Source organism: Poecile atricapillus, chromosome 5 (assembly GCF_030490865.1).
Source record: "Poecile atricapillus isolate bPoeAtr1 chromosome 5, bPoeAtr1.hap1, whole genome shotgun sequence".
Classification (NCBI taxonomy): Eukaryota; Metazoa; Chordata; class Aves; order Passeriformes; family Paridae; genus Poecile; species Poecile atricapillus.
In genome coordinates, this window is record NC_081253.1 from 9794822 (window position 1) to 9810445 (window position 15624).

Genomic DNA, 15624 nt, shown 5'->3' on the forward strand with positions numbered 1-15624 from the left:
AGAACACAGCCCTTACCTTTCTAAGGACAATCAGTTAAATTCATACAAAAATCAGCTCTCACTGCATTATCTGCAGCAAGCCAGAAAGCTGAAGTTTCTCTGTGTGTGTTTCAACTTCCTTCCTTTTCTCTATATAAATGTCACACTTCTAACTGATGGCTTAACAACGACTCGAGTATTAAAGGAAAATCATGTGGCTTGGCTAAGTGTTCCTTCCGCTGGGTAGACCCCTGCTGTCCTTTCCTATTGACTGCTCAGGATCATACAGTAAATATCAACACTAAAGAACTTCTAGTAATAATGACAACTGACGCCCAGGACCTGTGGGGCACAGCTGGATTCCACCCTCAATTCTTCCTGCAAGCTGAGAAAGATCAGCACCTCGAGAGATGGTGCCCTAAAGATGTAACAACAAACCCAGCTGACTCCTTTGAAATAAATAATCAGCAATCAACACATAGCTTTTCTCCATGCCAGTGGAAAACATGCACGTGTGGTCCAGCCTTGTGCTGTCAATAATTGTTTATTTGCAACTACGGTCAGGAAGTGATGGTGTGGTGTCAGGAAAAATGAACCCAGGCAGAAAACAGGTTGTGGAGATGTGCCACATTTCACACTCCTCTGTTTCTTGCCTGCACACATTTGAGGAAGGAGAGTTTCATTTGGATTGTTGGTGGGTTTTAAATTAGTGCAAGACACAAACAAAAAAATAAAGTTGATCTGGACAGCAGCAGCACTTGGACCCTGGACATGGAGGGTTGGGGGAAGTTTTGGATGCCTCTCTCCCTTCTGTTAGCTGCCAGTAGCAAGGCATGCATGTGGTTCACAAGGTGGGGAGAATGCCGAATCCAAGGCAAGGAGGTGCCTCCTGGAGCATCCTAACACTAAGTTTTCATCTCACTTAAACTTTTCTTCATTTCTAGACAGTTATTCTGTGTTATCCCTATGTGCCCTTTATACCTGGAACCATGCTGTTCCAAGGTTTTCTAAGTTTCTTGAACAAACCTGGCATCTCTAGTAAACATTAACCACACACAAATGATGAATTCTAAAAGGGAAAAAAAACAAAAAAAACTTAGCCAAAAAGAAAACATATTGTTCCTTCAGAGGGATATATTTTATATTGTACATCCAAATTAAACAAACACACTGTAATCACCAGAATGAAACCCCAGAAACAACTCAAAACAACAGCACAGGAAAAATAAACATGAACTCAAGTTCTTTGAAGAACAGGAGGAGAATGATCAGATTTAGATGAGGAACAACTTCTTGCTTAATGACAACACTGAAAGTAGAACTTGAGATGAAATTTAAAAAAAATAACAAAAAAACCCTTTTTAAAAACAAGTTCTGAATACTGTTTGCTCCTTTCTTTCTAAGCCAAGTAGTTTAAATGATCTAGTGGCCCAAGAATGGATACAGAGAGAACCCCAGAACACTGATGAACAATTCCTATTCTATTTATGTCTTCATTTGGAGGGGACCCCATAACCTATCCACTTTTAATTAACTATTTTGTCCCTTTAATCAACAGACTAATTTGGAACACCAGCTCAAGGCTGAGGCAGGAGTGCCCATTTTTGTTCTGAGCAGGCTGGTTTGCAAAGTGGTGTCAGATTTTTGGGAAGGTGTGTCTGGGCAGGTGCTGTGTACCCCTGTCAGAGGTGATGGCAAGGGTCAGTCTGTGGCAGCCCGAGGTGAGGAATCAGCTCAGCAGTGTCACCCAGGACTGGCATCCTCTGCTGTGCATCAGGTGCAAGGACAAAGGTGAAAAGGAGTCATTCATGAAGAGAAAGGGAAGGAACACTATGTTAGTTTTGATAAGCAATAATGAGGAAATGGCCTTTAATGACTTACAGTTCAGCTTGCACTCACATTAGCAGATACAGAGGAGGAAGGAACTCAATCACTTGATCTCTTCAAATACATATGTTTTGTCTAACCACTTTTGCTGGAAAAAAATACTAATTTTGACCAACATTAATCAATTTGAACTGTTTCCCAATCAGTAAAAGACCAGTTCAGAGATAGAAACTCCTCTCCCACCTGAAGTCCAACTCATTTTCCAATGAAAGGTAAATGGCAACAAATCTTTGACCTTTGATTCTCTGAAAATCATAGCACATTTATAAAAGTGCAACAACAGCTGGTCCCTCTGCAGAGCTGAAAAACAATATCCTTTAATTCTTCTGTGCAAATCAATAATTTATCTTAATCCTTCTATTTTAAAATCACTGGGGTTGGTCATGTCTTTGAAATAAAGACAGGGATTTATTTTACTGTACTGCCTTACTTCTTAGTCTGTTTTGATTGCATCAAACTCAGTCACTTAAACACCCCCCTAACTTAAACATCCTCTTTCTTCACAGCAGGCATCAAAATATTCTTTTCTGTTTGCTTAGTAATATAGATTTATTGATTTGGAGCTTATTTCCTGTCATGTAAGACCATAGTGCTGTCCACTGCTGAGTTTCCAGCCATCTTTTAAAGGGCAGCACTCTCCACCTTACTCTGTACATTTCAAAATTACAGCCATTCTGCCTAAGCAGGCTCACATGTGCTTCAGAAGTGTCTTGTGATTGAGAGATATGACATTTGCAGTGGATTTAGGATACTCATCATATGAACTAAGATTATATGATTATACAGACTCTGACTGTGTGCCTTGCACGTCTCTGGGGAATGTGCCCATCAGCACATCAGTACAGAATCTGATTTTCACACTGCTTGCAGGAATAGAAAGGAGAGATCAAGTGGGTTACCACAGAAATTACATTTAAATGCCCTCAACAGGAATGTGCTGATATTTGTATCTACCATATTCTCAGGAGATCTTCAGTTTGAAGGAGTTCCATACACTTGCTGATTCCACACACTTACTGATTTACTTATTTTCCACCAAAGGATGCATTTAGATTACATTTAAAAGATCTAAGAATAAGACTGAAAGCATACTGAATGCTGATCCTTTTGTCCTAAATGAAAAAGCATAATTTATTGAAGTCAATAGCAAATGTTCTTTATGAAATGGATAGCAATAAAAATGAAATTTTACAAAACAAGGCACTTTATAAAAGAAGTGGAACATATTCTACCTGCCCTGGATGTAACTGCTAGTTCTTCATGGAGGAAAATGCTGAAAAGATATCTTTGAAGAACTTGCAAGATCACCCAGCTGAATCTGGATTCATATTTGTGATTATTTATAGCTACAAAAAAACAACCAAACTTTGGAGAGGTGTTAAGAAAATATCTGCTGCTTCTTACACTGGTCTGGAAATAAACTTGTGGGTGCTGAGCAGTGACCCTGCACTGACCACCACAGGAATGGCTTTCCTTTGGGGAAAGAATTGTGTCCAAGAATTTTGAGAGCCGAGGTCCCACTAAAGTTCAATAGCACTTTCAGAAATCCCAGCTGAGATATTTAAGATGTATGCAGATTCAATGTCTGTCTTTTTATAAAGCTTTTTCCTGGAAATATTCCCCAATGAACAACATGATTTCTATTTCCATGGGCACTGCAGATGCTTTGGCTTTGCTGCATTTTCACAGTGTGAAACATTCAAATATTTGGGGAATTTCTTGGTAAAATTCAACTACTAGATAAATAAAAAAGGGACCTTTGGGGAAACTCATCCATTGTCATCACCTCCTTGGTAGGTGTGTGGGAAATTGTCCCACCATACAGTACAAGAAAAAATGAATAAAGCTCCACTACATAATTAGGACTTTCTCTAAGGTCCCCTGCATAATTACTATGAAGTTTTCAAGTGCTGCCAACAAGTGTTATATATTAAAAGCAGCTGATCATATTTTATTTTGTTTTTGGAAAGAACCATTTCCGAGAAGGTTCTGTGAAACAAAATAGCCTGTGCCTGCTGCTGCCTCCACCCACAGCTGCAGCAAAAACTGGCTGGCAACAGAAAGCAAATCTCCTTACTGTTGGTAGCACTTGCACCCTTGACAGATCTCTTCTCAGAGGTAAATCTCCTGGGCACCTACCAGTTACACTTAGAAATGGGTGCCAGAAAAGACAGGTAACGTGTAATTCAAGCCAGGATTAAACCAAATCAAGGTTGTTAAGAGTTACTTTTTTGATTGTTTTGAAATCTAGTTCCAATCCAGGAAAGACCAAAGTCCATTTTTTCAAAGTTCACAGAGGAAAAAAAGTGCCAAAGGCCCCAGGATTGTCCTGGGAGATTTGTGCTGTAGGCAGAGCCAGTATTAATACCTGAGCCAGAGATTCTTTGCTACATGCATTATAAACCACTAAGAAAAGAGCTGTAAAATGACTCTGCCTGCAGATGGCAGGTGGGTAAATTCCTGTACAGCTACAAGCCATAGTGACTGGTGTACAGACACATAAAGACACTGTGAGACCTGTCAGCCAAGTCCCCAAAGCAGAGATTAAGCTATACCATGGTAGAGCATAGGCCCAACACTGAGCAAAGAATGGCTGTAATTATTGGATCCCCTCTGAGGTTCAGAGTTTTCTGTGAGTGCCCATGAAAGTTTGCACAATTTAAAGTACATGTAGCACTTCAGTCTAGATTTCCTTCATTTGGAAATCTAAAAACGTAATTTATACCTTGCCTGTTTGAGTGTGTTATATTTCACTCCAAGAGCCTCAAGTTAATTTTCCAAAAGACTGAAAAACATCAAACTTAGACAGACAAGCAGACCTCTGCAAATCAAAAGCTGGAACATTTCAGGATGTTGGCACTGCTGCATTCCTGATAAGAAATACAGGAAGCAAAGGCAAAGTCCTTACTTATACTTAGGAAAGAGAGAAAAAAAGAAAAATGCTGCAGTAATATTACTGAACATCAACGATTAGAAAGGCAAGTTCATGCCAAATCAAGCATTGCCAGCAGAGATAAACCAGTCTCATTTTATCAGCTCCAAATGTCACTTCAATGACTTCAGTTTCAGGCAACCATTCACGATGAAAAAAAAGATACATACATTTGTATATTTTTCTCAGGGAAGAGCTGAATTTGCAGGGGTCCTAACCAAGATTTAAAGCCAGAACTGAGAGGCAGACTCCCAAAGCCTACGGAAATTTTAAGAAACTATCATTAGAGAGACAGAGGGATGTCTCAGCTCCTGGCTGAACAGTTTATTTCCTTGGCAAGATAAACATTTTGATACTACTTGACAGTATCTTCAAAAGAGTTAACTACCTACAGCTAGTGAGTCCTCAAGAAGGCTAATTAAAGTGCCAAAATGTTTTATGTCAGGTTTTCCTTTGATTGTTATCGTGTTTTCTCTTTTCCACAGGTGAGGGCAGTAGGAACTCAGTGTGAGAACTGCTCTAATGCTAGGCAGCATTCAAGCAATAGAAATACATCCTCTGGGGCCATAATTCAATCCTCTTTATCATATCTTCATAGTAAAAATTCACTTAACAGTCAGCATTCATTTTCTGTTACATAAATTTAGTTTTACTTGTGGTCCCATAACTCATCAGTCCCTGCAAGGAAGCGACACTCCAGACAGTACACTGAATTCTGCCACATCACTTGCTTGGACAGTGGCAGAATAACCACAACAGTAATAAACAAATGAGATCAAATCAATCCCTTCCTTTGCCCCTTAGAAACTCACAGTTGTTTAATTTAATCCAATTTACTGAGAGTAAAATTTCTTGGTTGAAGGAAGAAACCTCTTCACATCAATTCAGATAAATTCCTGGCACCTATCACAATGCTCCTTTTTATTAAAATTTAGAAGATTTAAAGATTCCTTTAAATTTAGAAGACTTCTAAACACTCCTGATTCTGTATTTAAGTGACTCCCTGCTCCACCACACTGTATTTCCATGATCCTTCTCTCCCTGGGTTCTGCCATAAAGTTTCCATTGAACCTTCCAGCTTCTTTCCCACCAGCTGCAATACATATCACCCACTAACCACTGGCAGAGAGACTTTTCCACTGACAGGTGTTTGCTGCTCAGGTCAGTCCCACAGCTCAGGGGCTGCAAAGACTCCAGTCCATGGTGACACATGTTTTGGCCATACACAAGCACTGCTGGGGATCAACACCCCCTGTCCCTTGATATTTCCCAGTACTGCAGTAGAAATGTGTCTCTTGCACACGAAACAAGACAGAACTCACCAGAAGTGAGTGAGCACTTCTTGCTACGGCAACAACATCACAGGGAGAAAGCTGTTTTACCTTGATTAGAAGCTACTCAAAGAAAGAGAATTTGCCCCTAAGTGACTTGTTCTAACAAGCCTTAATTCTAAAATCTCCCCTCTTGTACAAATTATCTTCAATTAGAAGAATGATTATTCCCAGGTTTTATATAATACCACCAATGTGGAAGAGGTCAAGGTCTCAGTCTCATGACTGAAAGGTGAGCTGAGTCTAGTATCTAATGGAAAAGATAAAAGTGTATAATGTAGATTTATTTTTAGAGAGTAAAACATTTTCAGTTCACATTTCAGAGCCTTTTTCCACATCCAAAAACAACAGAAGGAAATGAGAACTGCTCTCCCCAGTAGTCTGCAAAAGCCAACAAAAAGGAGGCCATTGGAAACTGGAGCAGTATCGCCAGAAACAGCTGTTTCACAAGCCAACAGCTCAATGGGCTTAACAAATGAGAATGCCCTGCATGTAACATTTCCTTTATGCCATTCCCCACTGCTTTGAATCCAAATATAAAGACTGAAATCCTGTCTGCTGTGAATAGGGCAAGGATTTCTCTCTAAGGAGAGGATTTTAGATAGCATGCTGAAGAGGGCTTACTGTATAGAACAAAAGCTGTCTCCCTTGCCTTTTGGAAAAGGATGAAGAAATTTTGTGTAGTTGGTTACCTGGGACCTGACCTGGATGCTCAATGGGAATTGCAATTCCTGTAATAGTATTCATTATCTATTGATTCTTTAGCACTGGGTCTGGGTCATCAACCCATCTTTCCCCCCTGTATAAAACTTACACAATCCAAATGACAATCCAAAGAATTCTTTTCCTGTGTATGAAATATTTTGGATTATAGATTGCATATGGAAGTAGTCATGGATTGCAAATGGAAAAAGAAACATTTTACATATTCCCTCTTTCTTTTATGAAGGTGCAGACCTACAGACCTTGCTTGAAGTCTGTGTTTCTACCATATAGTATGTAATGAAAATGAAATGTTTGAGCCTGGAGATAATTGCTTTTCATACTTTTGAGATAGAAAAGCTCAAGGAAAGTAAAGATATTAAATACCCATATCCAGATTTAAGAAGCTACTTAATCAGGTATTTAATTTAAACAGACCCAGACACTATTTTTTTTTTTTTTAAATCTGGAGAGTCTTATATAATCACCTGACCACTGACTGCAGTCAAGAAAGTCTGCATACTTAAAGGCTTAATAACACTTCTGGAGTTAGGCACATAACTCACAATACTTTCAAAGCAGAGTCTGCTACCATAAGGGCTACAAAAACAGGCATCTATCATATGTTGGGACAATGGAGGATAATGCTGTAATTAATGTACAAATGTAATGTAGGTAAGAATTTGTGTCTCCTCCTGCAAATTCATCAACAAAACAAGGGGAATTAAAGAAAGGGTAATGTGCCATCAAATGTACTTTGTGATGGTGTCCAACACGTGAGTGACAGAGCAGAACCAGAACTCAGCCCCCAGTCAAAGTGCTCTATCCTCTGCACCAAAGGATCCCCCTGATAAATGTCTTGAGAGAAAACAAATCCTTGCTGAATTTACAGTACAGTTATTTCACTCTCACTTAACAACAAAAAACCTTTTTGTCTTTTTAGGAGCTTGAAATGCAAAAGAAAAGCTTAGCTCCAGGGCTGTGCCATGGTGAGAGAAAACAGAAATTGCTACTTACAACTCAGGAGGAGTTGACTCACAAATAAGTTGAAAGAAATACATATGACTTGAGGCATGAGGAGTGCTGTTAAGCAGAAGTGCTACTTGAAATTGAGAATCTTCAAGAAGTTGTGATTTTCTTTGTCTAAAATGTTGTTTGACATTCTTGTCTGAACATTCAACTAATGTGTTAGGCAATCCTGAGGCACAATAGCAAGGTTTAGGGAAAGGACAAAGTGTGTCAGCTAAATCTTTGAATTCTTTTGGCTTCAGAGAGTAATAGCAACTCTTACACGTTACTTGAGAATTGCTTCTGGCATGGAGTTAATACATAGATGGTCCCAAGGCAGGATTAATCTGCTGCCATCCTGGCACGCTGCTGGCACTGCAAAGCTCTTGGTGTGGGTTTGCAGATGAGGCTGCTGTGAACAGCCAGAGTTTCTAAAGGTTGGAACTCTTTCCATTGGCTCCTCTGGATGGAGATCTCACTGGGGTACATAGAGAAGTCACCCACGGAGGCTGCAGCCCCAAAAAGCCCCTAGTCTTGAATCTGACCTCATGGGAATAAGTCTGCTGACTATGCTGGAGTGAAATAGGCAGGGAAACCACTGATGGTTGAACCCTGTACCCATAGGAGCTGCCATCAGCCCCACAGGAGTTAACTATTGCCTGTATGCTACAGTGTGTGCCAAGAACTGTCAACTCTGCCAAGAAAACCTACCTAGAGAGCATGATGTGGACCTGTCTTCCAGTGCTGATAACTAGCACCAGTCCATGTGAGAATATAAAACCTCCCAGTCCAATCACATTTCATTCAGACCCTCCTAGAAGAATAACTCAACTACACACTGAAGGAAAAAATCCCATGTGGTAAAATGTCACCATTAGGAGTCCTTTCAAAGCTTTGGATCTGCTGACAAGCCAGTCCCTGCACAGCAGGTGCCAACATGTGCTGAGGGCTTCGTGCCAGCAGGTGAGTCTGATGTCTGAGTGAACACTGAACACCAGTGTGACTCTGCCAATTCAGCAGGAGGTAAGGCAGCTCAGCTTCATCTGCCACTAATTTGGGTAACGTTGTGCAGAAAAAATGAGAGAACTATAAAGAGACGCAGGGAGTTCATTCTCCTTGGAGCAAAGACATGATAATGCAGCACTCTAGAGCTGAATTCTCCACAGTATTCTGGCATTAGCATCAGTGACAATAAGGAAACTGTTCAGCAGGAACTGCCCCTCTAGTTAAGGATGATACACTGCTACCTCAGATTCAACAAAGCATGTACAAGCAACCTTCAGACTTAGCTGTGTGCTCAAATTTGTTTCTATTCATTGAATGTATAACAGGACACAAAACCACACAGTCTTAAGTCAGCAAGTGAACCTATCCACCTCAAAAAAAAAGCATGACACAAGCCTTTCCCCAGTGATAACAACTTTTTCCCTGTACAATCTTTACTCATTTCATCTCGTACACATTTGCTGTTCAGTTCAAACAAGGTTCTGGATAGAAATTCCTGTAAATGTTTCCAGTCTTGCATCCTTAAACCAACTCCTGCCATGATGGGCTGTCTTTCAGGGTACACAGCCTGTGTGGCACCATAACCCTTGTATGCAGCTGCAGCATGCAACATGGAGCATCTTACCCAGACGTGGCCAGAATTCATGCAACCGAGACAAGGGGTTGGGGGCAAACGAGCAAAGCTTAGGCGAGTGCTTAAAATTATGTATCAGCTCAAGTACTGCACTAAGTCAGGGTCTTTTAGCAGGAATGATAAATGTGAAAAACACAGAAAGTAAGAAAAGTCCATGTGGATTGAAGACTGCTCAGACACTGGGCAAAGTATTTGCATACATTGCAGTGGCCTTTGGATTGTGAGGCTTAATACTTTTCTAATGCATATTATTGGACAAAAACATAAAATCATGGGGACATGCATTTAAGATAAATACAACAGATCATCTTATGAAGGTAATTTATTTGCAATTAACTTATATTTCTGAGTCCAGCTTTCAAAACAGTGTCTGCACTGAACCTTACCTGTGAACTTTACAACCAAAGCTTGGACTCTGATTTTGTGAAGACACCCTTCTACCTTGTCAAAGTGGCCGCATAATTAAAGCCCTGACAAACAGATAAATCCACAAAGGCATGGGAGAATTCAGATTTCTTCAAGTTACATGTGATTTCAAAACAACACATGAAGAGAATATAGGCATTCTCTCAGGGGCTATGATAAGCGCCATCAGTGTAGCTACAGTAATTATTAACTGCCCATTTTCTCCTACAATCAACTGCTAATTCAGTGGAAGAGCACAGCTGGAGATATCAGGGTGACAAATTCAAGTGAGCCATCCTGGTGGAGCTTGGGATCTGGACTCAGATTGTCTGACAAGTAAAATGACAAGTACATACGTGCTGACAGTGTGCAGCATTCCAACAGAATCTAGCATGTCTCAGGGCCATCCATATGCTCCAGCATATGTCTGTGAGGAGAGGGGTCCAGAATATCACAGTCTCTGGAAATGGTAGGTCTCCCAGGCTCTCAAGATACCAGGCAGGATCCCAATGTTGCTGCGTTAATTGGTGTGTAAGTACCTGCATTCCCTCCAACAAACGTCTGATTTCAGCTCAGAGGGAAACATGTACCATAGCCAGCTGTTTGCTCATTTAGAAGCTGGATCTCACAGGACAAGATTTACTAGGCAAGAAAAGGTTGCTCTGGGCTGTTTCTTCAGAGCCAATTGACCCTCTGTGTATTACCCACAAAAAGCAGCAGTAACAGAGGTGTTACCATGTAGAAGAGCAGTACTGATGAACACACAGAAACAGACTGGGTTTTAATAACCTAGCGAAGGGGAATACAAGTTTCAGCTCACTCAGTAGAAGACAGGTTGCCTTCTTTTGCCTTCTCTTCTGCTTTTCACATACATTTTTCTGAGGGCAATTACCTGCCATGTATTTTCACATTTCAGTCCTACCTTATCACTGTCCACTGTGTTCTGTGATGTCCTGGAGGCAATGGAAATGGTGTCAGGTTGACTGCTGCCATCCCCTTGGCTGTCTGCATCATCTATTCCATCTCTGCAAGAGATGTGATTGGGAAACAGTGATGTTTCTTAACACAGCACCAGTGAGCACAGCCTTACAGGTGGAGTTGAGAAGAGCTGAGTCAGCAGGACAGAGCTGGATTGTGATAAAATTACCCCACTGAGGCAGCCCAAGATGCTATAGAGCTCTTGAAATTTAGAATGATGTCACCCTCAGCCGTGGGGTTTGGATTTGCACAATAATCCTAACATTTGTTTACATTGCTTCAGGAATTTTATACTAAGTCATAAAGATGATATCCAAACATAGATAAAGACAGTATAGTGATCTACCTATTTACCTCACTGAGGCTGCTAACACAGGGTATTTTCTTCCCTTTGGCTGTACAGATAAAATAATCATAAATGTTTATTGGTCCTTCAAACTGAATACTTAAATAATATAAAATATATAATTAAGGACAAAGAAAAAATATGTCTGCATTCTGTACAAGAAAACTTTTATATTGGAGCATGTTCTTAGGGGAAATGTCTGGATCTCTGCTTTGCTACAGGTCTCCTGGGTAACCTGGTTATTTATGCTTTGGATATCTCTATAACACAGCCTGAAGTAAAAGAGGGATAAAATCTGATGAGGAAATGAGGATGCTTTTGGGAATGCCACAACAGAAAAAGAACAAATCGTTATCTATAATTTCTATTTAATTCAGGATTGAACAAGTTGACAAAAAAAAATTGAATATTACATGACAGGCTGAAACAAGTCTGTATTTGATGATGAAATACAGATTATTTCTCTGTAATGAAATACAGATTATTTCTTCAATATATTGTCAGGATCAACTACGATTTTGATTGCCAACAATTAAACATGCCAAACAAGGGAAAAAAATCTGGTTTTACTCAAATGTGAAGAAGTAAAATCTACTTTAGGAAAGAACTATAACCCTAGACTCTGAAGAATTTTTACTGTGTCTCTCTATACTTTAGAGCATAAAATGAAAGATCTTTGTACTTCTATCATAAAAAAGGATTTCTAGGTACTTTTGCCAAGACATAAAAAAGGCAAAGACAATGAAAACTGTTTTGACTACAGTAAAAACCAGTAAAAAGTCCACAGACTCCACACTGCTGTGGGTTGAGAAAACACGAGTGATTTCATGTTGTGGGGAATGACTAAAGTTACCTTCTGCTGTTGTTTCGCTGCTTTGCAGGTGTCTTGGGGAGCTGAATTGGCTCTTTCAGAGCTCCTTTCAGATGAATGATCCTTTCCTGAATAACTTCCCGGATATTTTTGATCCATTCCTGTTTTGTTTCAATACTGGAGGCCTAAAGTTTCACAAGGCAGAAAGACAGAGACTTTATCATGTTCTCACCTCCTGTGTGAAGGAGTCATGGTCAGCAGATGAATGTCATGAGTAACTTTGTCCTCTCGCTGCATTGTCACAGCTGCTGGAGTACCTGGTAACCCCAGGGAACTGAGAGCATTCTGACCAGACCTACTTGGCAAGCAACAGCAAAGCAGCTAAGCTCTGAATAAATACACTTAATGCTAGCAATATAGCATGCTCTGCAGAGGGGAAACAGGTTATCAGTGCACAGCTGGGATTTCCTTAGATGAAACAATTATAACATGGATTCCTCAGCAGAGTCACTTGACAGAACAGGCTGTCAGCTCTGGAGGTCTGTGGAAGAGGTTGGGTATTGATGAAGCCTGGTGGCAAAGGACTGAGATAATTACACCTCCCAGCCAAACATCCTGAGACCTGTCCTGTGTGAGTGTGCAACTGCTCAACCCAGGCTGCAAGAGGAGATGCAATTCCAGCAAGGCTGCACAACTGTGCCAATTGCTACTGACTCCTTAGAACTCAGCTGCCCCTGAAGCAGGCATGACCCCACAGGCAGATATGGAAACCATGTGAATATGACGAGGGAAGAAACTGACCTTTCATTCAAGGCTCCCAAGGCCTGAACTAGAAGTGCTAAAGGCATAGAAAACAAACAGAAAAAACTCACTTTCAGCACTGTTTTATTGTCTGAGGATGGTGTTCGTCCAGACCACAAAGCAAATTTGCAGGGATCTCCTTCAACATGTTCAGTCACTCCCAGTTCTGAGGTCTAGTGTGGAGGAGAAATGATGAAAGATTTCATATACATGAAGCTTCACGAGTCCAGAAAACGTTGGACTTGTAGGAAGAAGTGGGGAGGCTGGGATGGGTAGGGGAATGGGATCTTATCTCCATTTGCTACACACAGATAAAAGAAACACAAAAGCTCTGGGGTGGCAGGGAAGCGAATGGCTGGAGTGATCCTGCTCGCATTTCCCCCCACCCTTCACATCTCACTACCTTAAACCTCTGCAGACTCACTGCAGGCTGACTTCCAGGTGAGTCCTGCAGGACTCAGGGCCAGCCCTTCCAGGGGCAAAAGTATCCCCAACCCAGCAGGGGACATGTGAGCCTCCAAAATGCAACTTCTACCTACAAAAAACACAACACCCAGAATATTTGCTTTGCAGCCACACCTACCAGTAACTTGTTCTTGTAAACATATTTTGTGTGTCCTGAAGAATCTTTGATCTCTTTGCTAAACACCAAAGAGATTTCAAAGAGAAACAAATGCCTCTCACGGCCTTTCCGAATGAGAGACTTGGGATCCCACACTTGGAAGGAATCCTGAAGAATCAGCTCTCCCTGGACGTCCAGGTTCTCATCAAACCCTAAAACCACAAATACAATCACTTGTATTTATTCTTGGGACAAGCAATTCACAGAAACACCAAAGCAGTGAAGACTTGAAATAAGAGTTTTTCTCTTCTTCTTTTTTTTTGTTTTTCCAGATTCTGAAAGGACAATAAAGGCTATCTATTGCCCCCAGATAATATTTTCATTTCTCCTTTCTTTTTCTACTGCAGATTGCAATTAATTCATTGAAGGTCATATATGTCATATGTGCTAAATGAGGCTGCTGCTGAAGTATTGTAATAATTTCTCAAAAATAATATTATGAAGGTTTCAGTGGTGGTTACTGTACACAGAACTGCACTGCAAGAAATCCTTTGCATTTCATTACAAATTCAGTTTGCTCTCCTGCAATTTTAATCACCTGGGCTTATTGTGCTGCCTGGCTACTGGCACAGTTCCTTTTTTCACTTGTTTTAGTATTCTACTTGTTTCTTGGTTTTCCTCAAGTCAGGCTGGAAATTCTCTTCCCAGGCCAAGAAAATGTGTGAGATACAATAAAGCATCTCAGTCCAGAATAAAATTTTTACATTTCAGAAATACTCTGCACAATAATAAGCCAATAAAAGACTACATTTTGTGCCAATCAAACTTTTTTCTGTAGTTCTAAAATTTTTTTTAATGCTGCTTCTTAAATCGCTGGCATAACTATGCTAACATTTTGAAACACAAGCTGTTTTGACTCAGAAAACCAGAACTTTTGAAATGTTGAAACAGTATTATGAAATGTTTTCATCCAATAATTTTTACAGCTGTCAGCAGCTAAACTGATACTGTTTCAGGAGGGGATTTTTTTCATTTAATGGAGAAGGAATGTTTTAGCTAAATATATATATACACACACATACATCACATACACACACAGAAGATACAGATAAACGCCTCCCCTTCTCCCCTCCCCACCAAACTTCCTAGCCATCTTTATTCTTTCAAGACTTTTGGAAAAATATCAGAAAGGATCCAGGAGGTACCTAAAAATTATGATGAAACAACAGTATTGCTACAGTCAATCTATAGTAACCTCTACCACAAGTTACTAACAAACATTTCTCAGCAGGTCCCTCCCTGCCCTGGTCCCTGCCCACCTTCCAGCATGCTGACGTGCATCGCATCGTTGGCCTTCTTTGGGACACTGAGCATCACTTCCAGACCATCCTTCAGTTCCCCTTTGCCCTCCTCACAGCAGGTCAGCAGTTCCTAAGAAGCAATGCAGACACCCATAAACAAACTCTGATCCACGTGCTGCCCTCACACCCATCTGTGCCACTTGGTCCTTCCAAGCTGCTTCAGAGACAGGAGAAAGCTCAACTGCAGCAAACCCCACTGTGGATGCTCACAAATCAAAGTGGGGGGTCAGATGGGAACAGCTATAACACGAGACAAAACCAGGTGCTCTCAAGGGAGACTGTGCCCTTGGAAGATTTCTGGGCACTTAGGCTTACAGGCTTACAGGTCATGAAGCAGCTCCCTTAAGCAAAAGGAACTCATTACACCTGTGAACCGCTCTGCATGAGCTGATCTGTGCAGCTCACTGAGGTACCTTCAGTAGGAGTTGGTATTTTGTGATCCTCTGAACAGGCTTGATTAAATAAGAAGAGATGGAGTTGGCCAGCCCATGTCTCTGTTGAATTTCCTAGAAGGGATAAAAACAGCAGTCAGTCATGGAAAAGTATTAACCCCCAGCCAGACAGAACCACCCAAAACTAATTTTAGCTCTGCATCCCTGCCTTCTATGTTTAGTTTTTCAACTCTCTTTAAGCTTACATGCACATAAGTGTGGTTTCAGAGAGGCTGGCAATAAACTGAAGAGTCCCTCTGCAAGCTGAGCTAAAGCTCTGCTGAGTAAACAGGCCTTGATTTAAGTATGACTTACCTGTCATGTCATCTGGTTTCCCCTAGCTAAGGAGGCTGAAAGCAGAGTCTTAACATTCAATTAAAATGAAGTGACATTAAATTAAATTGCATGAGTAGGGTGTAATTTAGCTGTCTAAATGTAGGCATTGAGTCCC

At 40.7% G+C, this 15624-nt stretch overlaps 1 protein-coding gene across 5 annotated transcripts in view; it reads right to left on the reverse strand.

Moving 5' to 3' along the window:
* The window catches only part of KALRN (kalirin RhoGEF kinase), a 473821-nt gene that overhangs the window by 116179 nt on the left and 342018 nt on the right, over positions 1–15624 (reverse strand). For all 5 annotated transcript variants that reach the window (XM_058840643.1, XM_058840637.1, XM_058840639.1 and 2 more), the window contains exons 28-33: positions 15156–15248; positions 14701–14812; positions 13403–13593; positions 12891–12992; positions 12061–12203; positions 10806–10908 (exon numbers count right to left, since the gene is read on the reverse strand). In XM_058840643.1, the coding sequence (XP_058696626.1) occupies positions 10806–10908; positions 12061–12203; positions 12891–12992; positions 13403–13593; positions 14701–14812; positions 15156–15248 (744 nt within the window). The remainder of the gene's footprint in view (positions 1–10805; positions 10909–12060; positions 12204–12890; positions 12993–13402; positions 13594–14700; positions 14813–15155; positions 15249–15624) is intronic.